A 27,863-nucleotide genomic window follows, 5' to 3' on the forward strand; every position below is an offset into this window, starting at 1 on the left:
ACCCTTTACACTGTGTGAAGTCATTTATATGTGTTCATTAGCAAGGCTCTAGGAGTTGCACAAAATATAAGTACATTTCCTGATTTAGGGCAATTGCCCTAAATTCTATCAGTTCTTCCTTTAAAAAAAATGGTCCTTGCAAACTTTCTTCAAGAAAACCTCTTGTTGCGGTTTTCCTGATTCTCATGATGCCCTGGCACCCCTACAGTCTCATAATTATTTTCCATTGGTCTTCAACTTGTTCAAAGTAAAATGGGTTAACTGGTTGCAATCGCCTTGATCATAATCATTCCAAGCCTATGGCATGATGAACTTATGAGCAGATACTACATCAGTAAGAGGAAATGAGAAACTATCATATCAGTAGTGAATTTCCATTACAATTTAACTGTTACACGTATTTATAACAGTATGAAACTTTAATGCATAGTTCACAGAAAGTAAGGACCATTGTTGCACCAAGGAGTGATGGACGAAACAGATCTGTACTAGTCTTTTGTTAAAGAAAACACAAAGAGAGCATATAACGCTTCTCCCGAACTCTTAGTCGGCTTCTGCTTCCCTTGTAGCAGTCCAACTGGACTAAAATCGTTCACTTGTTGAAAAGTTCATTCACAATACAAAAGCGCTGCCTATTAAAATGATTTAATATTGCAGCATTATGTGAAATTAATCCCACACAACAAAGCACCTTTTTTCCTGACATTAACGAGCAATTAATCAATACTTTCATATATTTATATCCTGGCCCGGTATTCCACATTCATAAAATATTGTGACAAACGTTATTACTTAAGAGCAGTGTGGAGACTGCTGTACTGAACCATCTTAATAGGGGGCGCTTTTGTACCATAATTTTTTTACCAGCCCAACATGGCGGCATGATCAAATCCATTTTCTTGTTGTTCTCGCTACACATCCGTCATAAGTTGATATGATGAACGATCCTGATGCGGAGCGGCCGCGGTCGCGTTCCCAGTCACCCCTGCCACCCGCTTGGTTCGAATTTCTGCTCGATCCTTCGTTGCTGTCCAAACATTTGTCCACAGAAAGTCCAGGTAAGTGATGGGGGAGGGGGGCTTTTAGCAAAAATTTCGAGCATTGCAGTAGCCACTAGGTTACCATCCAAAGCAGCAGGAATGAGACTAACTTCTCCATCGTCCACAGACCCTTCGGCCTCCCAGCTGATCGTCCAGTTCCTTGACCAGGCCACCAGGACCATGGTGAATGAGCAGAACCAGATCCTGCCTCCTGCCGATAACAAACGTAACCGGGCACTCAGGCACCTGGCACTGCAGGCAGCCGCACACCTGCGCTGGGACCTCAACCAACTGGAGACCAGGTAAAACTTGCAGAACACAACTTGTTTATCTACTACCCCCAGAGCTTTAATGACATAAATTGTGGTTAAAAAATAGTGTGACGAAAATCTTGAAGGCTTCATAGAAATTTTGATGTGGAACAAATAAGCAGGTTTGAAGATTGCTTAAAATTATTAGAATGTGAAGTTTGCTTCCTCATCGTCGTAGAGATACCGGGGATACATATGAATATCACCATTGCCTGTTGGGATGAGTCAGCTGCAATGTCGTTAAAAAAAATGAAATTTATTAGTAGATCAGAAGAAAATCATGCGTTGTTATCTCTGACAGCCTGTCGAACCATCACACGAATCTGTTGCTGAACGAGCTGCTACGTGTGGCTCGCAGCCCCACGGATGTGAAGCACACGGAGATTGACCTGGCGTCCATCCCTGACTACACCACCATCGCACTGGTCCTGTATCACAGATGGTAGGGGGGAACCAACCATTACATTCAGTATAGGGAAAGGGGTTACGTTACACGGATATGTTGTGTACAAAATGTATTGCTAGTTCACCTTTATTCGCTGGGTAACTTTTATTCGTTGTATATACAATCGGAGTATTCAGGAATATCAAGTCGACAGACTGCTGTTTCAGACTGGAATGTTATGAAAAAAATTCAATTTAAAACCAATGTTCATCGACTAGGTATTCCTAAATACATAATTTTAAAAAACAATGGATATACGTTGCCATGTGGATAAAGGTGAACTACCGTTACCTCGCTTGAGAAAAAGTGTTACGGCAATTTCTTGACTAGGGTTGTAGATGTAAAATCCACTCTTAATGCAGCTTGTTCTTATCATAATGCCTAAAGACATTTTTCCAGTTATGTAAACAAACAAATAAGCAAACTATGTTTTATCCTCATTTGTCAAATTTCTTTTTGCAGACAAAACTCAATGCTCTATCTTTAACAATATTGTCATTTATGTCCTTAACTTGTTTTTTTTTCATCCCACAGGGCCATCCGAGTGGTAGTGTCCAGTTCTTTCCCTGTCAAACCTGTCAGAACATTTCCTAATAAGTAAGTAACAAAAATTTTCCAGAGGACCAAACTTGTCTTTTACATAATTATACAGTATTCATAAAGATCTTACCGATTCTTTCTTAGCAGAAAAGACTATTTCTGACCTTCCCTTACAATTAGAAATTCAACCAATGAAAGAATGGCAATAAGCTGTTCAACAAATGAAAAACTAGCTGCATGTCATCAAATATTGCATATTTTTGTATGTTTTATTTTAAGTCTATGTTGAATGTATGTCCACAGCATGCTGGGAACTGCCCAGGCAGCTGGAGAAATTGCAGAAGCCTTACTGAAGGTGGTAAGTGTGTCTTCTTCACTCGTGTGTATCTGAAAATGCAATTGATTTGGAGTGTACTAAATAGTAGTTGGACTAATAGTCCATGCCCCCTGCCAGAAACATTGCTCCCTATCCCTGCCTATAGTTACGCGACCAGTTACCAGACTCATGTATACTGGAAGACCGTGTGGCACTTCATTGCCACCTACCAGAAAATATTTACATTGCACCCCTGTCCCTGCCTAGTTGCATGACCAGTTAGGGACTGGTCGATATTTAGCGGGGGGGGAGGGCCGGTCGTCAGAGGGTCGGGTCAAAAAATTTTTCGTAGGCCCTCCCCCCCGGTCAAAATTTTTTTCCTAGGCCCTCCCCCCAAGTCAAAATATTTTTCCTAGGCCCTCCCCCCTCCTATCAAATTTGAAAAATATTCAAGACGCAAATAAATCACCGCGCCCCCGCTTGGAAATATCCTTTACGCCATACTGATACTGGTTTTCCGTTTTTAGTCGCGAAGCAGATCTCTTACCCCTAGGAAAAAAGGGAAATTGAATGGCTCGGAGCCCGTAAATATATTCTTCATGGAGGCTACTTTATTCTTTTGATATTCATAAATGATGCCACTCTACTAGTCCAAACAACATTGCAAAAGTATTTTGTACCTGGATTTCAGCTAGTAGATTTGCGCCGCTCGCGGCGCGCGCCCCGCCCGGAGCAGCTTGTCGGAGACTATTTTCAAATAATATACATACCTTTGGGACTTGTTGGTTCTGTGGTGGCAATAACTGACTGTGACTCGGGGGAAAATGCCAACAAAAACGTCAGCACAATGCGACTAACCAAAACTGTAGTGGGGAGGGGGGCGCCGAAGCGTAAGGACGATTTTCCCACGGCGGGCCGGGGTCGACCGGTCGCCTTCAGTCTCTACCTCTCCCGGGGCGTTAGAACGCAGACTTCTACTCGGGAGATCTTTTAAAAATGCCACGCTTTTTTTGTACATCCATTTTGTCGGTCAAAAATGACGGAATGGGCCTGCACATAGTAGGGATATTGCGATGATTTGAAAAAAAAAATATTTACAAAGTGGCACGCCCGCTCGATGTTGCAGCAACATGTTAGCGCGTAAGAAAAGTTCTAAATCAAAAGGCCATTTGTACTGGTGTTCTAGGTGTACTGGCACATGAACAAGCATGACAAAGAATTATGATACTATTTCTTCGGTAAAATTCACTTTTATTCACGATTCTAATTTGCAATGCCTGCAAACTCCGATCGGAATCACCCGGAACCTGTACGATTTAAGGCATTTTGACGGGAATTCATTTATTTTTTGACACGTTAGTTCAGATTCTTTTCTCAGTAGCTGTGCCTGTATCACAGGACTCATGAACTGTCAAGCTTCCGATTTTCATAGTTTTAAAACTATCGACAAAGGAATCGTTTAAGGATGTTTTCCTCCTGGTGCAAACTGTAAACAGACGTCACACACCACTCGTCTCCGACGTGACAAAGACACTGCCGCCTCTTGCGCCATTTTTCTTTGATTTGAGAGGCTCGAGCCGTCCACCGCGGCTCCGACATCGTTTCCTCGCGATCTTTGCCAGCCCTGACTCCACCGTTGCCCCTTCTCCTTGTCCCTCAACACTTGTAGTAGAAGCAATAGTTTCCGCGTCATCCACTTCTACTTGACAAGTCGACGCCTTGGCGAGACTTGTGTATGTTGTCCAGTCCCAAACATTGCAGTTTCCCGGGTTATTCCCATAGTTCGCGCTTCTTCTTGGTTGACGTTTACCGCCTTTTTGGCGCCGCAGCGGGCTGTGATTGGTCGCAAGTTAACTCGATTTTACGCACAAAGTGGCACGCCCTGTCCAACCGGTACATCTAAAGACTGCAGCCAAGGCTGTTGCCATGGTAACGACACGTACAACAGCATGTCCTACGTGGGAATCGGCTTGCACACGTCTTGTACTGCGTGCTTTTGATACTTATGATAGTTCCCAAGCCGAGCACTCGCTGCTAGCTGTACAGGTTACAACAAGGACGTTGTGTAAGATTTTATAATATAGTAGTGGGGAAAGAGGTGTCCTGTCTGCAAAATTTCAGGTAGCGCAGTGGGTTTAAAATCACGTTGCGCCAAGCAAAATATTCCAAGCCCTCACGATGCGCCAAGCCCTGTGACAGTCGTCTTTTTTCCTTCTAAGCAAATTAAACATTGTCGACAAAGATTTTGATCTCCAAACACACAAGTTTGCTGACGATGTACAGCGAGAGAAAGCGACATGAAACGCGGAAAGCTGAATTCACAAGTCTCACCGGCCGTTTCACAGACGGCACTTTGTCGCAAGTCATCTTCCAGAGCGTTCCAAATTATGAAAAAAATACGCATTTTCACGTCATTTTTGCGGTAAAATATGAGGAAAATACCGGCATGTGTTGGTGCGCAGATGTTGTGTTGGTGCGCAGATGTTGACTAGATATGCAAGTACGCTAAATTTTGTCACCGTGACTGAATGGTAGCATTGCAAACCGGAAGTAACGTTATATTTTACGTCGCGTTTTGGTAACTTTATCGGCTTCCTGCCTTTGCCGCGCCAGCTTCATAAGAAAGGAAAACAAATTTGACTGATATTTTCTCCGCCCACCTCTATTAATACAAGCGTTAAAACGGTAAATGAACACTGTAACATTAATATTTTTACAACATTGTAGCGGTGTTAAACAGAGATAGAGTCAAAGGCGCGGCAGTGAAATATTACTGAGCGAATTTTCAACATGTGGAGCGGCGAGCCACCGGCCTTTTTCTTTATACCATGTCGGGCGCCGAACCTCGGGTGCGAGGCGTCTCAAGCTTGTGGAGGCCCGGGGAAATTTTGAAATCTTGACCCTCTGAAATGCCAATTTCCGGCATTTTGAGGGACAAATTTTGCTGGTAGTCCGATAAAATTTTTTTTCCTAGGCCCTCCCCCCGGCTCAAATTTTTTTTCCTAGGCCCTCCCCCCGGCTCAATTTTTTTTTCCTAGGCCCTCCCCCCTCTGACGACCGGCCCTCCCCCCCCGCTAAATATCGACCAGTCCCTTACCAGACTCTGTGTGTAACATTCACAATGCCCCCTGTATTCTCCCTAGTTACATGACCAGCTACCCGACTCTGTGTGTACATTGCCCCCCAGTCCTCCCTAGTTGCTAGACCAGTTACCAGCTTCCTTGTGTATACTGGAGAACTGTGTGAGCCCTGCCCCCTTCACCCACACACCAGAAAGTTTTATCATTTCTCCCTGTCCTCCCTAGTTATGTGACCAGTTACCCGACTCTGTGTGTAACATTCACATTGCCCCCCAGTCTTCCCTAGTTGCGTGACCAGTTACCCGACTCCGTGTGTATCCTGGAGAACTGTGTGAGCCCTGCCCCTTCACCCACACACCAGAAAGTTTTATCATTTCTCCCTGTCCTCCCTAGTTATGTGACCAGCTACCAACTCTATGTGTATACTGGAAGACTGTGTGGCACTTCAGTGCTCCCTACAGAAAACATTTACATTGCACTCCTGTCCCTGCCCAGTTGCGTGACCAGTTACCCGACTCCGTGTGTATACTGGACACTGTATGAGCCCTGCCCCCTTCCCCCCACACCAGAAAGCGTTCACATTGTGCCCACCTATCTTCCCTAGCTACGTGACCAGTTACCCGACTCTGTGTGTAACATTCACATTGCCCCCCTAGTTACGTGACCAGTTACCCGACTCCGTGTGTATCCTGGAGAACTGTGTGGCTCTGCAGCGCCCCCTACACCTGCCGACGGTGCAGTCCCTGGGTGATCCTGAGGAGGGGGTACAGGAGGGGGGGCTGCTGCTCAGCACAGAGGATATCACCTGCCAGGTATTGGTTGAAGCAAAATTCAGATTTTCCTTGACCTATCGTTGAATGGAACTCATTATCACCATGTACAATAGAGACAGCCACTAAATAGCTTCAAATAATGCTTACAGATACATGTAGATGGCATTGTGCAAGGGTTGCGTAGTTTGTTTGTTTGTTTGTTTGTTTATTGCGATCTCCAATTAGACTTTACAATGAAAATCTATTCTTCCTGGAGTCGATTTAAAATTACAGAACAATCAAATAACAGAAGTCAACATAAGTGTACATAAGTATAACATGAGAAGAACTGAAAGTCAACTGAATGTAAAATTGAAGTAAATTCAGTGAACTTAAAATAATGAGGATTGAGTTTGATATAACCAGCTACATACATGCCACATACCTGTGTGTTAGCTAGTGTGTTATGCTGAAGGGCAGTTGTACAGGTTATACGAACACAGATACTTAATGACAAGACCATACTGTTGTTGTGCAGGTTCAGTATGACCTGGGTACCCTGTACTTCCATCAACATGAGTACCAGAAAGCACTGAAGTCTTTCACTTCTTCTTACCAACTTATAAAGGAGGTGGGTATTAGTAATATGTTTGCACTGTGAATTTCCTCAATATTACTAGATGTTGTCTAGTTACCATAGATGGAAAAAGAACATCTTTGTAATACCATAACATCATGGTAACAGCTTTTTGTGATAACGAGTTCTAGTACGGTACATAAAAACATGTAACGTTATTTGTGTAGTTATTGTTAATGTTCAAATCTAACCCTCATGTACTATAACAACAAAATCTTTGTGCATGGATGTCCCTTTACAAGAGTTAAACAACAGTTAGATATCTTACATTTGTCAAAGTTGTTGTGCCTACTTCCCACCCAGCTGAGCGATCCGATCTTCTGTAAGATCGATGTCCCGAAGCTGGAGGGTTACCTGAGTGCATGTCAGGGGCTTGCTGGGATAGCTCCCTCCGTCAAACCTTCCTCCCTCTTCGATGAAGTGGAACAGTCCAGAAAAAGCAATTACAAGGTAAAGAATTTGCCTAATCAAGCATTTGCAAATAATGCCAAATTTGTCAAGAACTTTCGTCAAAGAAGACGTGAAAAAACAAGAATAAAGATTGTTTGGAATACAATATTCTGTGTCCACGTTCAATGTTCAAGGTTTTAAATCATTTGTTCAATCTTCCTGACCACTTACATTTCATACTGAAGGCAACTAACTTTCTTTGCCCAACAGTTTTGGGTGCACAGAGGATGTCATCCATGTAATCAAATCAGTATGCCCTAATCTATAGGACAAATTTACCAAACTTTTGAATGGAGAAACCTCGGTATGAGACCAGTTCTGTTCTGTTGCCAGGGTTTACTGGAGCTGCTGGTGAGAGACAACCTGACAGCAGAGGTTCCCACGTCTTACAGACACTTCCTGGAGCAGGAGCTGGAGAAAAAAACTAGGAAGGAAGACAAGTAAGCAGCGTGGGCCACTGTACATGTAGACTGTTACAGTTGAACACCTTACTTTGAAATTTCATCTGTGTTGATTAAAGCCATTCTGGATCAAAGTTGAATTGCAATTTTCAACACAAAAATTTCACTTACCCAAATTTTTAACTGTCAGATTCCAGTCTTTGTCAAGGAATTAACAATCCGCCGCCTTTGTGATGTCGCAGTATGCAGATAGAACAGATGACTCAGTGAGCAACAGATCATAATTACAGTGCAACTTTCATCCAGTTTAACTTGTCATTAATAGAAATTAGTGTATGAAGGTGGCAGCTTTATATTAGTACATATACTTTGAGGAGGCTCTGCTAAACTGGCTGAGCTTTCCACTTTTGTGGGTGTGGCCTCTGATCAGCTGTCAACCAATCTGTCAGAGAATCACATTAAGGCAATTCTTTGATTGGCTGACAGCTGGTTAGAGTCAACTTTTACAAAGTGGAAACCTCAGCCTGGTTTAGCATAGCCTCCTCAAGGTATGTATAAGGTGGGAGAAGGCTCTGCATAAAAGAATGAAGTTATAAGATTGTAACTACATGTACTTCCTATCAACAGGTTACAGGACACCTGGCTGAAGGTGTGCTGCTGTAATGCAGTATCTAATGTGGTGCAGGGCCGACCTGTACAGCCCAGCTTCACACACCTGGTGCCACACCTGTCCCAGGATATGGTCCACTTCCTCATCAAGGTTTGTTGTTACCTCCGTGAAAATGTAGATATTGATGTATTTGGTGTGCATTCAAAGTTACGTGAATATCACAGAGTGGCAGCATGTAAGGCAAAAGTGGTGTAATACGATACTTGAAGAATAGGAAGTTTGCTTTGGTTCAGGTCCAATGGTGTGGGAGCCATCATGATCTCATGGCTACACCCACACTGTAGTCAGGTATCTACATAGAGCTTGGTTGTTTGTTCCTTTATTTAGACTTGAATAGTATTCTATTCGGCTGGTGACAACATTGTTTAGCCAATTGTATACAAGGTCACTGAAATGGGACTATTCTTTCCAATGATACAGATTTGTAAGCAGTCAGTTCATTCCACAGACCAGAGGCAGCATGCAAGGATGGTGGATTTTATAGGGTGAGTTTTCATGCAGAAGAGGTAGATCATTAAATAGACATCTTTATATTGTAAAGCAAGCCAGCAGCAAAGCTGTTAGGATTATAACCTAGTGTATCAGCCTGCTACTGATGTAAAAAAAAGGTAATGTTTTCAAGATTGTTTGCTTGTCCTGGTGTGTGTTCAAATTTGTTCCTTCATGAGTTGTAACTGGAGACTGGCAGGATGTGAAGGTTGAGCTGGCCTGACTCAAATTTTTTCAGTAGGCTGGAAAAATTGAAAGTCAGGAACCCAAAGATGTTATGTGCCATAGAGAGGAGCATGTGATATGTGAAATGAACATGGTTGTGTCAGATTTTGTCAAGATACAACATATTTCATGTAGGTATGAGATCTTCTATTTCTTGTTGGATGAACGGTATAGATATAACTAGGATTACATAACAATATGTGCCTTTAACATTGTCTGCATACAGACATGTGTTGCGACACATGAGTGGTAGTGTGGTGTTGGAGTCAGTATTGGAGACGTCTAAAGACCTCCTGACAACACAAGAACTGGAGACCATCAGGGCACAGTACATCCCACAGCAGACAGCCATTCCTAACTACACAGGGGAGAGACCTCACACTAATACAGGTATGGACTGGATTGTGGCACTGTTAAGCTAAGGGCACCACCCGCCGTACGTGCATATACGTGCTGTCTAGATGCCAAAATGTGGGCAATCTCCGACGGACTTTGGAGCACGCAAACATGCCGTAGAACTTTACGTGAAGGCAAAACTTTGTGTGCCATCTGGCTGAGGATTAGCCCCCCATGCGTGCCAGTTCGGGTGACGCACCTGCCCTGTACAGCCTGAACGTTTTCAGAAATACGCGCCGGACGTGGCCTCCCAAAGGGCAAAAGACAAATTGCACGTACGGCGGGCTGTGCCCTTAGCTTAACATAGCAGGAGATTTGGTAGGTCATGAGATCAACCCCATGCAGTGTCATACCAAAGAGTCTAAAGATGCTACATATACCTTTTCTGCTTAGCACTCAACATTTGAGAAAGAGTAAGTAAAGTGGTAGTTGAACCTGTCACTACCATATTCCAGTGGACTAGCAACCCCCTGCTGTAGTAATTGCATTAAATTGTGTGGCCCAAGGGCTATTGAAAACGGATAGGGGCATTGCTCTTTGTACCATCTGGTGCAGGAAGGACTTTGACTTTTTGATACAGCAGGAAAATTGATTGACCAACAAGTTTGTGAGCCCTAAATTTCATTTTAGCCAGTAATTAATAGTATTAGTCCACTGTGTTAATCAATGTATTGTAACAGTAAAATAAGAAAGAATAGCTGTTTATAAATAGCTAATACTGGATAAAAAGTCATTCTATTGTCAATCCTGTGTGTTCCTGTTGCAGGCAGCCGGCAGCAGCAGCAGTGTGACCTGGAACAGGCTCTGATGAACACCCTCAGCCCCAAGACTATCCAGAGACTGGTCATGGAGCTTCATGGCATGGCAACAGACTCCGCCTACTGCGTACCTTACCACAAGGTGGGACAAACTTTCAATATAATACATACAAATGCAAAATGTTTAATTGCGAAAACACAAACTGACCAAAACCAATACCACTATGAATTAGAAGCCTCTTCCACTGACCCCATGACATGTACTGTCAAGTCTGATTAACAGCTTGTTCTCCCACCTCTGACCTGTATTTCCTGCTACTTCAGCGAGTCTGGTCTTTGCAGTCCTCTTCCCACTCACTTCCTGTCACTCTACTGACAGTGCACACCAGTCCAAACAAACACACATTCTACAGAACCAACTGCTGAGAAGGATCTAAAACAGCGTTTTATGTAACAAATACATACACGGAAAGCATGGACTTGTATGAACATGGAGTCAATTGTACTACACTGCTGTATTGTGTCGTATCAGTTTCCCAAATCCCAGTTACTATGTACTATTTAGTTACTATGTTACTATCAGACACAGGTCATACTAAAAAAATAACATGATCTGAATCCAGATCATGTTATTTGTTTAGTATGACCTGTGTCTGATTCCCCTGTATAGTGGGAGATGCCCCGTGAGTATGTATCGTTCCTGTGGGACCATCACAACTCAGTAGGCAGTGTCACTCATGATGTCGTGTACCTCATCCTGGCCAAGGCACTGCACTGTGCAAGTATGAAGGTAGGGTTGTCAATGCTCATCTGTTTAACACAATTTAAATGTTGTTCTTTTCTTTTAAAGAGAGCCACAACTTTTTCGCATTGACGAACACACCACACTTTTTGAAAAGAGTAGGGGTCTATCCTGATATGCATATGAGTGAATAAAACCTTTCAGTCTGTTCTTAAGCAGCAGTACTTACCCTATAAAACTTTTGTGTTTTGCCTATAGGCTGTTTATCGGCTATGCATAACAAAATTGAAATTAAAAAATCATTTTGTCTTGATTTAACATGATTCCCACACAATTAGTTTGTTGAAAGATTGTAATGGTCTGTGATAGCAATGACTTTTTATGGCACACTGAACATATCATGTTGCCCTGTAAACATACCTGGTATGTACTGCCATCTAGATGGTTCAGATACATTTAAAATGGCATGAATTATAGCAAAGATTTCCTCCTTTCCAAACCTTGTCACCGCAGGACTTCCCAACAGCGAGAGTTCTGCTGCGTCACGGCGTGGAGCAGGTGCGGGCGCTGTCCTTCCGGCTGGGCGCGATCGTGCACAACGAGCTGCTGCTGCTGGACATCACGGACCACGCCAGCCGGCGGGACGGCAGGAAGGCTGCCCAGGAGCTGGTGCAGGCTGTCAAGAACCAGCTCAGCACCAGGATCCCTGGTTAAGGGCATAGCTTCTTCTTCTTCTTCTTCTTCTTAAAAACGTCTTAAAAACGTCCGAGCCACCTTGGTCCTTTTCCCTAAATCATGTCCAATAATATTTTGTGGCCATTAGTTGTAATGACTCCCATCTTAAGCTATGTCACAATTCTTTTGCTCTCTCCACGAAGATGTACTCATTCTCCATCTCATCCCTTGACCTCCAACATAGCTTACTTCTAATCATTATTAGGTTCAGGAAATTAATGTTGAGTTTCTGATTTTAATCCTGACAAAATAGGGCTGTTAGGTGAAGATTCTTCATTTGTTGAATATGTGTTGTAAGTTAGTAATACGTTAGTGATGCATGTTCAACCTGTATGATTTGTGCTTCAGAGGTTCCTGTGAGGAAGGAACTGCATGAGACCATGGCAGCATTCCTGCTCAACATACGAGAGTTTGAGTATCTGTTCCAGTCTCGCAACACTGTCGGGGTCTACAGCAATAGCTATTTGTGGGTAAGTTGATTTGATTTCTTATGAAGTCATGTACAACACAAATTTTTCAGGAAATGCGACTGAATGGGTTTTTGAATATGTTTATTATGAAACTTCCTACTTATTGTTTGTTGCAGCTGGCCCACCTGATAGCCAGTGTTAGTAAGGATCTCCCCATGCTCAAATCCTTCAGGCAGCCTGGCAGGGAACTATGGGACTTTGGTCAGTACATTCAACATCGCTTAAATGTTTTCTTTAGGTAAAGCCAATTCTCTGATTGGCTGAGAGCTGGTTAGAGGCGACGTCCACAAAAGTAGAAACCTCAGCCCAGTTCAGCGGAGCCTCCTCATATTGTATAGGCCACAGGCGAGGCTCTTAATAGGATCATTTTGCATGACAAAACACATTACATATGAGTACTTCAATGTACCTTAATATCTTTCTTGTGTATAGTGGTATCAGTCTTCGTGGACAGTCACCAGCACAAGAGAGGGAGTGATGGGAAGGCCATGGGCATGATGCAGAGGGACTCAGCTATCTCTCCTCTCACCAGGACAGAGTTCTTGGACTTTCTGAAGAACATTCAGGTGATGAACATGTGTGCTGAACTTCTAGCATGCCAGCTCAGTTTTTGGCACAGTCACATTTGTCATAACGATAAGTCGTTGTGTGATTATGATGTCGCACAACTTAACCATTAACTTTAGAGTGAGTTTTCTGACTTTTTGGCATTGCATGTATTATCTTATTCCATGTATACATGTTGGGCAAGTGATAAAAAAGATGATATGAATCACTGATGGTGTTGTTGTCTGTCTTTCAGGACCCAGTTTGTCTAAGTTTGATGGTCTCCTGTCTTGCTAAAATTATCAACATCTTACAGGTAAGGTCAAAATCTTGTTTGACCTTGTGTTGCTACCAACATTTAACAGACAACTTTCAGTTTCCTTTAAGTTATAAGTTTGGTCCAGTCACTCTTGATCTTTTTTTCCTTTTTCAGGATGATTCCAACAAAGACGTCAGCAATGATTATGCCACCCTGTGGCCACAGGGTCTGGGGAAGTAAGTGCTTTACCTCGACATTGGATGGGTTTTATTACCTCTATGAAAATGGAGGTATCGTTGTCAGTTGGCATGTTTGTTTTTCTTTGTGTGTATCTGCATTGATGTAACGCTAGTTCACCTTTATTCGCGGGGTAACCTTTATCCGTTGTATTTCACACCAGGGTATTTCGGGATATCAAGTTGGCAGACGGTCTCAAACTGCATTATATTGAAAAAAGCAATTTGAAACCACCATCCATCTACGTGATATCCCTAAATATCTTGTTTTTAGGTAAAATAGATATAGGTTACCCCGCGAATAAAGGTGAACTAGCGTTAAATATTGCAGCTGGTAACCTTCCGGAGTGTATGATAGAAATGGTTTAATAGGATACATGGAACATTGGAAGTACGGTTTAGCTCTGGTCCAATGTTGTAGGCAGGCAGGAAAGAAGTGATCAAATGCAAATAATTATATGCCATGGTCACACCCACAGTAACTCAGGTCGATAGGGGTACCCACTTAGAGCTTGTTACAATGTTGTTTTAACAGTTGTACCAGTCTCTTGTTCTGAATGCAGCCAGTGTCTCATTATTTGGTTTTAAAAACAAATAAAACTTTCACTTGCCAGTAACAGTATGTCACCTGTAATCCACCTGTAACACCTGTTTCAGTCATAAAAACACCCATGTGTCTGATGACTCCGTGGCCCTGGTGCTGAGAGAGTTGTTAGGACATGCCCTGTCTATCAACCCTGGGCGACCTTCATGGCTCAAAACACAGGCTGATCTCAGCTATGGTAGGTACATGTACTAAAAGTGACACTTTTGATCTGTTTGTAATAGTTTATACAACACAATTAGAACAAACTAAGGACAGACAATACACTCTTCTGTTGATGTGATGCCAAACTCCGTCAGGTTTTAGAAAATTGATAGATGTAACGCTAGTTCACCCTTAATCCGTTCTGTTGTTTTTAAAAATAGAATATTTGGGATATCAAGAATATTCGGGATATTTCGGGATATCAAGTGGATGGTCAGTGGTTTCAAAGTGCAATATTTTCACCGCCCGTCAACTTGATGTCGCCAAATACCCTATTTTTAAGATGAACAGATATAGGTTACCCTTCAGATAAAGGAGAACTACATTGTAGCATTACTAATATAATAGATGAAGCATATGTAATTTATGCTGTAACTATCACCAATTTTTTTTTTATTCTAATAGTTCAAGTAATATTCTCTTCCCCATTTCACTACTCATACACATGTACCTCTGCCATGTTTACTCCCAGCTGCAGGCCAGTACTCTGCAGCCCTGCGGTTTTACCTGCAGGCTGGGATGGTCTGCAGTGACTACTTCACTCACCAGGTGCCTAAGGGAGTGTACGATGAGCAGGTCAGATTACACTTCTGTCCTACAAGTGGTCTCTAGATGTTTTGCCACCAAGACATTTCATCACTGCCAGGCAAATAGTCATTACTATCTGGATCATTCACCATCACTGCATGGACTTGGACAAACCCAAAAAATGAGCCAAAACTTGTTTTTTGACCAAATCTGAAAGTCTATACTCTACGCTCTCCCATCAATCTAAGATTTCTTTTACACATCCCAAGAAAGGGGCTTCTACAAGCCTGCCAACCCAGCCATAAAGGCCTCTGACCTACTGTTAATGTGCCTGTACAATATGGCCTGGCAGCTGGTTTCACTCTGTAGTTGTGCATGGAAAAAGCCATCTTTGCTTTCTGGGATCAACTGATATCTTGGCTTCCTTTGATTCATCTTTTGGCAAGTTAGGGTTATGCAAGGAGGTTCCTTGGTTAATGTTACCATGTGATATGTTGTACAATTTTGTTAGATGGGCATGATGTTGGCTAATACCTGTAAAAGTCTTGAGTCTTGAGTATTTTTTTCTCATTGACAGGTGTACAAAAGGATGATCAAATGCTGTAAGGAGCTCCAGTGCCACACTCATGTAAGTCTCCAGCAGGAATGTATTTCAAAACTTATCTTTCAAGCCTTCATAAAGGTAGTTGTATATCTTGTAAGTAAAGCAATACTGTAATCAACAATTTAGAAGGGAGTAAACTCACATATGACTCCTTCCCAGGTGGCAGTGCTGTGCCAATTTCTGAAGGAAGTGGACTATTCCACAGCTTTCAAGGTACTGCAGGAGAGAAACAGGTGAGGATGTATTATAAAAAGTGCAGTTCGAATTCAATGTGTATTATATATTTAAGATGAAGAGTAATGTATTTTTGACAGCTAGCCGTGCAATGTGGCTTTATTACGGCTCATGTAACTTAGCCATGTACGAGGGGTGATCAATAAGTCCTCGGCCTCACCAAGAAATAACAAGCACAACTCAGATTTTCAGGCGAAACTTCATAGTATGAAGTCTTTTATCAATATCCTCCAAATTTCAAATCATCGGAGTCATTACTTTCCAGGCATTCGTTTTTTCTAAATTAGAAGGTAAGTGGGGAGAAAAAGAAGGGTGAATTGTGATCAGACAATTTGACCTCACACCTCAGGTTGCAGATCAATTGTCCACCTTTTTTTTTCGTTATGACTTACCTAACGTTACTGGGTGTCGCCTGCAACATAATGATCACAATAATTTGAATTTTGGTTGAATTTGGGTACACATTAATATAAGACTTTATACATGTACGGGGGGTTATCAATAAGTCCTCGGATTTACCGAGAAATAATAAGCTCAGCTCAGATTTCGAAGCATAGATGTCAAGTATAAAGTCTTATATAAATTTGTGCCAAAATTCAAATTATTGTGATCATTACTTTGCAGGCGACACCCAGTAACGTTAGGTGAGGGAGAAGGAAAAAAACGTGGACAATTGACCTGACCTGAGTGTGCGGGTCAATTTGCGCTGCTGGAAGTTAGAAACCCAATTCTTTTTGCTTGAAATAGGAAGAGAATCATTATCAAATATTTTGACAATGTCTTTTGTTAATTTACGGCATGGGGAACTCGACCCACACATGTCTGATCACAATTCACACCACTTTTTTCGCGCCACTTACCTTCTAATTTGCAAGAAACGAATGCCGGGAAAGTAATGACTCCAATGATTTGAAATTTGGAGGATATTGATAAAAGACTTCATACTATGAAGTTTCGCCTGAAAATCTGAGTTGTGCTTGTTATTTCTTGGTGAGGCCGAGGACTTATTGATCACCCCTCGTACACTGGGTCACCCCTATTCTTCTCAGTAAGCGTGCTGGTTGTTTAACATGATGGTGAGACACCTGAAGCTCCCTCATACACAGGGGCCACTGACTTTACGTCACCATCCCAATCTCTCACAACATGTCCGAGCTGGGGCTAACACTGGGGTTGAACCCCCGCACTTGGATCCACATAGTTTTAGCCATATGGCCAAATGATAGGGTTGACGTACCGCTTGAGCAATTAGGATATGTATTGACTTTTTAAAAATGATTGAAAATGTTTGCTGCATGAGAAAGGTGGGGGAATAAGTGGTATCCTATAATGGTATCTAATATCCTGTTTGAGTGAGTGAGAAACCCATTTCTTACCTTCCCTGTTCGTTTCAGCTATGATGCCATGGATGATTATTACGACTACTTCTGGGATGTGGATATACTGGAGTATCTTGTCAGTATCCTTTTCAAGTTGAATGTGTTACGTTAAAGTACAAACTCAGTTGGTGGTACACTGGTAAGGATGAAAGGTTACAAAGGTTTCCAGGACTGTTCCACCTGTTAATTTCAGTTTTTCCCTTGTGATTTATTCTCACATGCACAATCTTGGTTTATATTTACTATAATTGTCTTCAAGTGTTTCCTTCACCTACTCTCAGACATTCATACCAAGAAAGGTGAATTGGACAAGAGACAAGCAGTGGTAAGAAACTTTCTTCTACACAGTTTCCCTTAGAGATGAACTCAACATAACAGCAGGTGTTTCCTTCTAAACATCCATGTTTTTATGGATATAAAATCTCCTAAAAAATGTAAAATCTCATCACAGATTAATAAAGAAATGAACCATTTATAATCCAGTAGTTGAGGGGTGCCCACCATGCAGACCCATTATGGCTTTATTGTTATTATTGGCTTTATTGGTCCATTAGCTGTTATACAAGATGGTACACCGCTAGTCTTGGAAATGATGCTGACCTTAGATATGGGTTTCCATTTAAACAATTGCTAAAGCTCCATATCAAGTTACACATCAAAGCAAGAGTGATTGAGGCTGCAAATTGATGAACAGCTATTCACACGGACATAACAAACATTATTCTTAGGATGACACCCTGAGATTTCGAACCATCACTTAATTTTTTTGAGGGTTACTGTTATCAAATCTTCACTGGGATGATTGCCATGAGATTACATGAGGTACTAGGGCTGGGTACCGGTACAGTGTACTGGTACAAAACCGGTTTTTCTTATTGGACCGGTCGAGAACAACCGGACCGAAAAAAATTTGGTGGACCGGATGTTGGACCTATTGGAAAATGAACAGATTATATGATCAGACATTCACACATTTTGGGGATTACCAGTCGATGAAAATAACAAGGGCAAAGGAGAGTAGTCTATAGTCATTTCTACCAAGTTTTACAATCATTCGTACAGATGCAGTTAGCCTTGTAGGATTTTATAACGCCAGTGGGAGTCCAATACTCCACAAAACAGATGTCTTTGTTGCGTAATGGACCATTGCTTTGAGTATCGTCTATTCACAAGTTTTCACATACTAAATCAGGTCCAGGTTCAGGTCCGGACCTGTACCTAATCCTCTGGACCTGAACCGGACCTGTGCTGGACCTGTACCTGAATCTTTTGTACCGGTACCCACCCCTATGAGGTACACTTTGTAATCAATAATCCAGCAGTATGTAAAGTTAAAACAAGTACCTTTCCCTCACCAACTGTATGAAGTGTTTGATCAGTATTTCTGTGTTGTTGTTGTCAGCTACAGGTGCTGGGCCAACAGGAGTTGAACTCCAGTAACAGCGAGGATGTCCTGATACGTGCAGCCAACGCCAGGAAGAGCAGATTCTTCCGTATCTTGTGTAAGATGTATGTTTAGTGACAACCCAGCAGAGGACATTTTTGAGGTGCAAAATATGACATTACAGGAAGCTACAAGAAAACGTACGGCAACAGGACTATGGATAACTTTGATGGCAATTGACTGATCTGTGGATGGTGGATAGCAAGTTACGAGGGGCGTGCAATAAGTAATGGTCCTGACCCACTTCCAGTTGTCTGATCTAAATGAAATTTTGTATGTGTAATAATTCATATCTCTATGGGTTATGTTGCAAAAGACAGCTCTGAACTAATTGTGGTTTCTGATTTACTGGTGTTTGAACTTAGTCAGGTGCGAAATGGACCAGGTGTGAAATGGAACCAGTCGAGTGTCGCGCAGTGATCCGGTTTTTGTATTTGAAAGGACGCACACCAAAGAAGACTTTTGATGAAATAAATGAAACTTATGGTGATGATGCCCCATCATATGACCTTGTAAAACGCTGGCATCCTGAATTCAAACGTGGCTGGAAGTCTGTGGAAACAGCTCCCAGACCTGGTCGTCCCTCTTGTGCCATTGATGAGGCATCAGTTGGAGGACCAACCTGGGGTGTCCTACAAAATCGGTGTCCAGAGCTGCATCAAACGATGGGAGAAATGCATAACTCTGGGTGATTCCTATGAAGAGAAAGACTAATAACTGTGCCAAGTTTCATTAATCTCCTGCTATGGGAAATGGGTCAGGACCATTACTAATTGCACGCCCCTCGTACACATTTCCAATAAACGCCATTAAAAATTCAGTTGTTTTTTAGGCACAGGAATCATATCCTCCCTTGTTGCCCCAAATCCTAGATATCTAAAGTGTACAAAAATACCTCCATTGCCAATCAACACTGAAGACCCACCATGCATACAATAAATTTTCATGTAGGTAATAGTGTTGTTTCTTTTTTTCTCTTCTGGTGGTACATAAGGAAAACAACTTCTTATTACTGTGCAGTATTATGACAGCATACCAGGCTTCAAGGGCCTCTTTTGTGGGTGTTGCCTATTACCAATTGTCAGCCATTCAGAGAATTGCCTAAATGCTCTTTTTAGGCAAAGCTGCTTTGTTCCCAGACAACAACTTTTTAAATAGGAGACAGCTTTGTTTTACCATAGTTTTATTCTGCTACATACCGGTATCAGCAGGTTAGTACAGCAGACTGTGTTATTACTGTCACAGCTTGTAAAGTCCTGTAGACCACAACAGTGAAACAATCTCCATCACATGGATAGCAGTTCTGCTGATGGCACATTCTAGTGCACTAGCAAAGCCTTGTATACAACAAGAAGAATAAGTAATTGGCACACTTTAGAAACTACATAAAATTTTCAGCAAGTTGTTTGTCTTAACAAGGGAAACCTGGATAATAACAGCATAGAACAATATTGCTCATCATAGGCTGACACACTAGTGGTCCACTGTATCAAACAAAGTACACTGTTGATGCACAACAGTACACTACATTGCAACAAATAATTGGGTTTAAAGCTCTCTGCTCTATCAAAACTGCGTGTGAAAAAGTAGACTTTGAGAAGTTACAAAACTTGAACATGAAGGTACATACACGTAGAGAAAATGGTGATAAAACATGTCCAGGCATCACAGCAATACCAAACTAGCCTAAAACTTCAGCATCATTCATGTCAACTTACACCAGGTCCTACTTTGTACATACATGACTGCAACATGGGCTAATATTGCCTTCACTGTAAACCCCTATCACAGGAACAACGTTCTATGCTCACCTGCGGCCTTTACAATATACTATGGAAAGGCTCTGCTTAGGCTGGGCTGAGGTTCCCACTTTTGTTGGTTTGGCCTTTAACCAGCTGTCAGCTGAAAAGGTTTTGCCCCCAAAAAGTTATGCTAAGAGCAGTTTAGAGGCTGCACCCACAGAAGTGGAAACCTCAGCCCAGTTTAGCATAGCCCCCAAAGGTATATGGTATAGACCTCTGTAGAGAATGGAGAACATTTACATCACTTTTCCATTTGAAATGTCCAGTTTGTTACTTTCTTAGCTGACAAATGGCCTTTTAGATGACAATATGCATCCAATCTTGATCAAAACTGAATACAGCACTAACACTTAGTTATTACAGAAGTATAAAGAATATCAATTTGGCTACTGCATCAAAGCAACATATGAAGATGGGAATACATAAAGAAGTTCCTATTAAATGCATATATGTCACAGCTAACAAGCTTTAGCCGTATTTGTTAATAATTGCCATAATGTTACCAAATCTCAAAATTGTGTCACTTAAAGCTCATAGCTGCCGGCCGAATAGTATTCCTGCTGTATGATCATGACAGGTATAACCCCCAACAGTGTTGAGAATAACACCACTCGCCTGCAGATACATTGTGCTACCATTAACATAGTCATGATTGTTACAAATTGTTTCAAGAATACAGTGCACTTTGATACATTTACCTCTGACTGAATTTCTGACATATTAACATCAGCAAAGCTTTCCACAAAAATAAATATACAGAAAATTTAGGACTTGTACTACATGTAGTAATCAAATAAGTCTGATTAGATACACATAAGAGCTTGTTACATGTACTTTGTTGAGCATTGATTTAAGGCAAACAGTTAAAATGAGCTACATGTAATTTCTGATAAACATCAGTAATTCCTGAAGACCATGTCCTAAAATGGTCACTTGACTATATTACAGTTAAATACTTCTTGTATTCAGTGACCGAAAGGCACTCCGCTTTCAAACTTATACAGTATGTACATAAATATTTGGAACATTGAAGTTAGTCATCTACACCTAAAAGTTCAATGTGCTTAGCCTTTCAATCTGAATACAAGATTTCTTTCACATATAATCTTACGCACCAGGTACAAATCCCTGAAAAAGCATTCTACACATTAATAGTAGCTTAAGCTACGTATAGACCGATCCTAACTGTCAGTCACAATTAGCCGTTCAACCAATGAGAGAGTGGCTGCATGTCCTTCAAATGCTTGCATTTTTATGTCCTACATTTTGATGGAGGTAGGAGAAGCTATGGGATCTACTTCCGTCTTCAACATGACACTCTTACTACCGGTAGTCATATACTAGTAGTGGCGGCCACTCTAGCTTTTACACACATGTCAAACACACTTGTCTTATGTTTCTATTCTTAACATACAATGTGAGTTTTTACTTGCACTGCAATAAATTTCCATTAGTATTCCATGATTGGTTTTTGTTGACGAGATTCTAGTACCAAGTTACCAAGAACAGAGACATCTTATTTGTGTGACGTAATAAACCCTTTCACGGATCCAACTGCACATGTGCAGGCAAAACGAGAAGACCCAAGACATAAACAGCGCCATTGTTATGCAAACTAACAGAGGCCATATATATCTGAACATGTATAAAGCATGTTAGAGACAAGAACAGTTTACAAGTTGGGAGCATTCACCTTTGACATGCACAGTCGGATCCTTGAAAGGACCTATTTGTTAATTGTTACTTTCTACTTTGGTACAGTCCAGTTTCCTGACTCTGTCAATGCTTGTTCATGACAATGTCTTTTAGAGTCGGACCACTGTTGACATCGATGCCTTTGGCTGCAACTTCGTGTAAGATGGCTTCCCAGTCTTTCTTGTCCTTGCCCAACCTCCAGCACAAGCTGATGTGTGCCTGCAGCAGTGGAACCAGGAAGCTGTGATGGAGGTAGCCTTTCACACAGTTCAGCGCTGTTTCAGAGTATGTCTGGGCGTGCCACAGTTCATCTAATGCCTCGTAAGCCACCACGATTGCGCAGTGTGTCTGTAATACTGTGTCATGGGTCTCACCCAGCAGTTTCTCCTGTAGGTGCAGTGCATTCCTTAGTGAGGGAATTGACTCCTTGTAGAGACCGGCACGGATCATTGCGTACCCCTTCCTTATGTCCTCAAGATAGAAGAAGTCTAAAAACTCGTGGCAGGTGGCTACTTGTGGAATAGAGTGTAAGTGCTGGAGGTATTGTTCAAAGGCCCGGCTCCTCTCCGCGATCGTCTGGGTCTTGAAGTTTCCCGTCAGAGTCTTCTTGGGAAAGGCGACGCTTTCTAGGAGGTGAGGAAATCTCTTGCGAAGACACTGGTTCAGTTTGTCGAACTGGCTGTAGCGTTTCTCGATGAAGGCTGGTGACGTGTCCAGACCTGGACTCTTAACCACGTGGACTTGGTAAACCTGGAGAAAGAAAACAATTCAAATAAGGCTTTTTTTATTTTATTTATGAACTTTCAACATGCAAAAGAAGTATGTTTAGAACAAGCAAAACCATACTTCCAATTCTCCAAGTATCATATTACACCACTTCTGTCTTACATTCTACAACTATATAGATTGTAACATTCACATAACTGTGGATGCACAGCAAGACAAACAAACAAACTGATAATGATACCCCTGTTTTCACAGTGGTAAAAATGCTACAATTACCTGCATGTATACTTTGCAGGTGCATTGAATTAATATATGATACAAAATAATGTTAGTGATGTTAAATCCTTACATAGCAGAGCAAATTGCATCTACAACCAATCTTTGTGATTGGCTACCTACCACATATTTGGAATGTCCCTCCTTCACTGTCCTGGCATTCATGACTTCAAACACTATCCTTTCCTGGGCGTGCCTTCCCCCACCCCCACCACCGCTGCCTCCCCTGGGTTTCCTCCCTGGGGGATGATCCTGGTGGGGTTCTTCAGCTGGGGGATACACAAAATGTAAGGTGATTTCATTCATGAGTTTTTCTTTTGTATTGTGGGCAATAAAAAAATACACATGTCATACATACTCTCCAAGCAGAGGTTAGGCTCCGGCTTCAGGCATTTTTATCTGACTTTCTATTTTGAACCTTTTCTTTATGTCTCACAAAATGGTATAAAATAGAAAACCCGATAAAAACGTCTAAAAAACGGCCAGAGCCTAACATCTGCTTGGAGAGGTACATGGGTGTGGGCCATTCTACCGTGGAACCAGGAACTGGAGAAATGTTACAATTTCGCTTTTCTACATCTACTTGGGGAACTACTGCTGACTTTCTAGTATCAAGGTATTTTTTTAGATGTCAAATCAACCACCTGTCTTTCAATGTAAATCCCTAGCCAGAAATACTGTCATGTTTGATGAAACAAGGTGACCATGAACAGAAATAGGGACAAAAAAAATAAAGATGAAATTTGTGACCATTAGACACCTTGGATAGCCAGTTTAATTTGTTTTGTATGTGCTGTATTATATGATTGTAATGGCTACCAAATACAATGTAATTAATGACTACACAAAACAAATGAATTTTCCTAGAGCAGCCAAGTGTAAGCACTTTACGATCACAAAAGAGCCTACTAGAATTGCAGATATTAGGGAGACATACAGTTCTTTAGACACACAACAGTATTTATCCCACATTATCAAAATGTGTACATTCAAAGAATTCTGCAATCTACAAAACAATCTAGGACAAGGCTAATTCAAGACCCAACACAAGCACTGACCTTTGAGTTTTTACACACTCCAGTTGTGGTACCTGTACAACACCTTATTCACATTACAACCATATTTGTCCACGTCTACATGAGAATATCATGTAAAAGATGGCATCATATGGTACGACAGATTCTCCTTCAGTACCAGAGAAATTACAATGGATGTCACATGTATGGCAACCTACGTATGATGCCTTATGCCTTTACAGAGTGTTATTATACTGAGAGATGGTAATGCACAGGAAGCGAGAGGGGCATGAAATCTTACTATGGTAACCATATTTGGTAGTCTTTTCATCTGGTGAGCCTTAGGCTTAACTGCTTTCAAAAGCAACAACTCACTACGCCATTCAATGGCATGCAGCTTTAGGCTAAAGGTCATTTACTGTAATAAATTTAGTTTCTCAGAGGTTTCATATCCCGTTAAGGGGGAAAGGAGACTTTCATGGTGTTTTATATCTGCAATAATCATACAAAGGAGACATGTCACTTGGGAGATTGCGGTGGAGAGGGCACTGTCAAAATAAAGCTGCCACAAATGTTCCCAGATTAAGTTTTACTCCTTGTGTGCCATTGAAGGAGATTTAAAAAAAAACGAGTACCACATTAGAATTTCTGGAGCAATTTTTTTAAAATTTCTAATATTATATAGCTTGGGGAATCATGATATACTTCTACTCATAATATGTATGGGCCATCTGTAAGGCTTAGTCAGCAAAAATCTCAAATGTGTCCTATCCTCTTTTTTTAAGAGCTTACATGTATGCAAAATAACTTAAGATGACAGGATTAATGAGAAAACTGCAAAGTTTTGACAGGCAGTTGCCAAGAAGCAAGGAATTTCATTACAATGGAGAAGATGGAAGATTAATTTTCACTGGCCTTGCTGCCAAGACTTTCATTTCCCTCCACACAGAAAGGAAATAAAGTCACCTAAGGTCAACTTCCTACTCTGGCTTCAATTGCCTGATGGGTGAAAGTCATCACAATAACAGGCATTATGCCTGCTGAGTGCGTAACTGCAAATACTCATTGGCAAATCAATTAAATGGATTCAGAGCTATCCGGACCTTTTTGTGGCCTCCTCATTCATAGCAGGCTCTACAAGTCGGCCTTTTGGGGGCCTATGATATGCTTTATTTCTGTTCTATTGCATTTCTTGTTGATAAGCACAAGTGCAAAAATAGTAATATGCCATCAGAAAAAAAAAATCCATAAGCCCCCAAGTGGCTGCTGCTAAGGAAGGCTTAGAAAGCTAACATTTTCCATTGGTTGAAACCATTGAACCCATCTACAATGGATTCTTGACTTTCTCAGAACTCACAACAAATAAAATATGCTGGTCTTGGTGAGATTCTGGTAACAACATTACTGTGACAACATTACTGTGATTATTTTGGCATGAGCATTTTCCTGAGTTTGTACTTCAAATTATCTGTACTCTCACTCCGAGTAACGCCAAGGAGACCTGAGTGATAGATCCTAGACATAGGTTCTGTGGTCGATTGTAATTCAGTTAGTCTACATTTAGTGAAAAGATAACTAGATTTAGGCATGGTCCAGTCCAATTGCTTATCACCAATCAATATAATTCAGATGCATATGATTGGAAAATATTTTGTGTTGCTTTTTACCTCTGTGAAAATGTAGGTATTGTAGTCAGCTGGTATGTTTTTATGTCTAGGTGTGCATCTGCAGTTGTGTGAACATTGCGAGTGGCAATGTGCAAGGCACAAATTGTGCAATAGGATACTTGGACATAGGAGAATTGAAAGTTATGTTTGAGTGCAATGTTGTTGTCCTGGCTACACCCATACAGCAATATTAGGTTTTTAGGGGTACCCTCTTAAATCTTGTCACAACAATATTCAGCCAATTGCATCAGGCTGTTGTTAATCTAGAAGTCAAAAAAGCTTATTTCAGCCCACACCTAGCCCATGCATTCAGAACATACCTTCTGTTCCCATGTCCTCCTCCCCACTATCAGTGATGTCTCCATCAAAACTCAGGGTCCCGCTGATGGACAGGTCATTGTCATCTGTGTCAGAGGTCAGCTCAGTGTCCTCTTCAACCTCCTGGTACAAAAACGGTTACAGAACAGTTTCAGTAATAATATCTAATACGAACATTGATCAAAAGTACTGTCAAATACTTGTTGTCAGATGAAGAGCAACAGTGGTTTTCAATTAATTTTTCCCTGATAACCAATGGGATGGATCCACGATGGTTTCAGTTGGCACAGAAGTGTGTAATTGTAGGTGGCACTGAGCCTTCAGATGAAGAATCACCAGTATGTGAACGTCAAATTAAAACCACATTAGGCAAGTAACTTTTATGGATGACATCTTCTACAGACTCCAAATCTAATATGATGAGATTAAAAAAAGAAAGATGTCTAGAGATCAAGACCTGAAGGGGCAAAACATGGTATTACAGCCAGCAAGTCTTTTATTCCTTTATTCAAGTGTGGTCGCCTAGTATCACTAAAGGCCCCCTCTCACTTGACGTGCGGCACGCTTGCGGCATTGCTGCGTTCGGAAGATGCTCAACGAATTTCAGAGATAAAGAACGAATTTTCTTACTTGTTGTATATTTTGTCGTCTTTTATGTTATACTTTTACGTATTGCGCAATATCTGAATCATAAAAAATCGAAGAAAATAACAAAACAGTGACGCAGTGAACGAACGCAGCAATGTCGCAAGCGTGCCGTACGTCAAGTGAGAGGGGACCTTTAGCAAGTCAGCCACTACATGCTGGCTACCACATCAGTGTCACTTCAATAAGTACAATTAAGGCTACAACACATTTTTTTCCATTTTCTGTATTTTCTTGTAATGTAATGATCATGCCGACCATCTCTGCAGAGGAAAACTTTACTTATTCAGTAGGTCAGGCAAAAATCAAATCTTGCTGAAGTCTCAGGTCTTAATCGACAGCAGAGCACAAATTTGCAATATTTTATGATTATGATTTATGATGTCATTTTGATTTACGTCATGTATTGGGTATTGGATTAGGCACCATTCTAGTCAAGGTACCAAACGTTTGTCATTTTTATTTTTCAATCAATAAATCAAACAATTGATGAATTAATCTTGAAATGGTATTGGATGGAGTGTCCATGTGCCGCACTTGAAAAAAAAATTAATACATTCTTTATAGATGATTGATATCAGAATTGGTATATGATTGGTCCAAACACTAATTTGATAAACATTCTTTCATACAAGTGCTTCTGGATCTGTCTCCTCCAACAGTTTCCTGAGATGGTGGGATAGGGAGGAAGTGATGTCATGGTCAGGTGAAGGGTCAACATCAGTTGGTGAAGGTTCCTCTTTTACTCCCTGTGTCATTACCAGAAGGGGTCAGCAATATATCAAAAAAATGAAACTGTTAAGTTCAGCTTACTTACAGCTATCTTTTTCACTTGCATAATGGTTGACAGGCTTAAACATTCAGTTACCACTTCAGTCAACGTCTTGTATAATACAGTAAATCATGAAACTTTCACAGTCTGAGGTTTCATTTTCAAATTTCATGGTAACCTCTCCACTGCAAATCCGGGAGACCACAAAATGCCTCCCACATATGCATACTAGTACTGTTTTACAGAATTTCCTCATGCGCAAATTTAAAACACTGTTAATCCTCCTTTTTCTCCTACTGCATAATAAAGCCACTGCAAAAATAAATAAATTTACAGTTCACATAATGATCATGACTTGTTCTTCATATAGGTCGGACAACAAACAGATTCATGAATAGCTTTTTGTAATGCTCAATTAAACTAAATTTGTCACTTATGGCGTTATGCACAC

At 41.2% G+C, this 27,863-nt stretch overlaps 2 protein-coding genes across 3 annotated transcripts in view; one reads left to right on the top strand and one right to left on the bottom strand.

Moving 5' to 3' along the window:
- Positions 1–847: 847 nt before the first annotated feature.
- LOC118418455 (integrator complex subunit 8-like) lies at positions 848–19,450 on the top strand. Of its 2 annotated transcripts, none has more exons than XM_035824377.1 (28): positions 848–1,058; positions 1,168–1,342; positions 1,653–1,793; positions 2,331–2,393; positions 2,640–2,694; positions 6,389–6,544; positions 7,023–7,115; positions 7,425–7,571; positions 7,905–8,011; positions 8,600–8,732; positions 9,063–9,127; positions 9,583–9,746; positions 10,519–10,652; positions 11,181–11,300; positions 11,766–11,961; positions 12,336–12,457; positions 12,574–12,658; positions 12,890–13,023; positions 13,260–13,319; positions 13,437–13,498; positions 14,156–14,280; positions 14,779–14,882; positions 15,412–15,462; positions 15,598–15,671; positions 17,067–17,131; positions 17,333–17,376; positions 18,454–18,705; positions 19,286–19,450. In XM_035824377.1, the coding sequence occupies exons 1-27, from the start codon at positions 935–937 to the stop codon at positions 18,568–18,570; spliced, it is 2,916 nt and encodes a 971-aa protein (XP_035680270.1). In that variant the 5' UTR covers positions 848–934; the 3' UTR covers positions 18,571–18,705; positions 19,286–19,450. The 2 variants fall into 2 exon arrangements, with proteins under 2 accessions (XP_035680270.1, XP_035680272.1); XM_035824379.1 differs by having other exon boundaries at positions 18,454–18,702; positions 19,283–19,450.
- A 2,353-nt stretch (positions 19,451–21,803) lies between these two features.
- Positions 21,804–27,863, bottom strand: part of LOC118418510 (sorting nexin-21-like) — a 9,064-nt gene continuing 3,004 nt past the window's right edge. Inside the window, exons 2-4 of the mRNA XM_035824476.1 lie at positions 25,998–26,118; positions 23,118–23,263; positions 21,804–22,742 (exon numbers count right to left, since the gene is read on the bottom strand). Of these exons, the coding sequence (XP_035680369.1) occupies positions 22,077–22,742; positions 23,118–23,263; positions 25,998–26,118 (933 nt within the window). The 3' untranslated portion in view covers positions 21,804–22,076. The remainder of the gene's footprint in view (positions 22,743–23,117; positions 23,264–25,997; positions 26,119–27,863) is intronic.

The sequence above is a fragment of the Branchiostoma floridae genome, chromosome 6, assembly GCF_000003815.2.
Source record: "Branchiostoma floridae strain S238N-H82 chromosome 6, Bfl_VNyyK, whole genome shotgun sequence".
Classification (NCBI taxonomy): domain Eukaryota; kingdom Metazoa; phylum Chordata; class Leptocardii; order Amphioxiformes; family Branchiostomatidae; genus Branchiostoma; species Branchiostoma floridae.

What these genes read in the sequence shown, in the direction of transcription:
- LOC118418455 (XM_035824377.1), top strand. Translation starts at nt 935, where the DNA reads ATGATGAACGATCCTGATGCGGAGCGGCCGCGGTCGCGTTCCCAGTCA. An exon ending in TGGTCCACTTCCTCATCAAG is followed by an intron (nt 8,733 to 9,062) that starts GTTTGTTGTTAC and finishes CCAATGATACAG; the next exon opens with ATTTGTAAGCAGTCAGTTCA. An exon ending in AAATTATCAACATCTTACAG is followed by an intron (nt 13,320 to 13,436) that starts GTAAGGTCAAAA and finishes TTCCTTTTTCAG; the next exon opens with GATGATTCCAACAAAGACGT.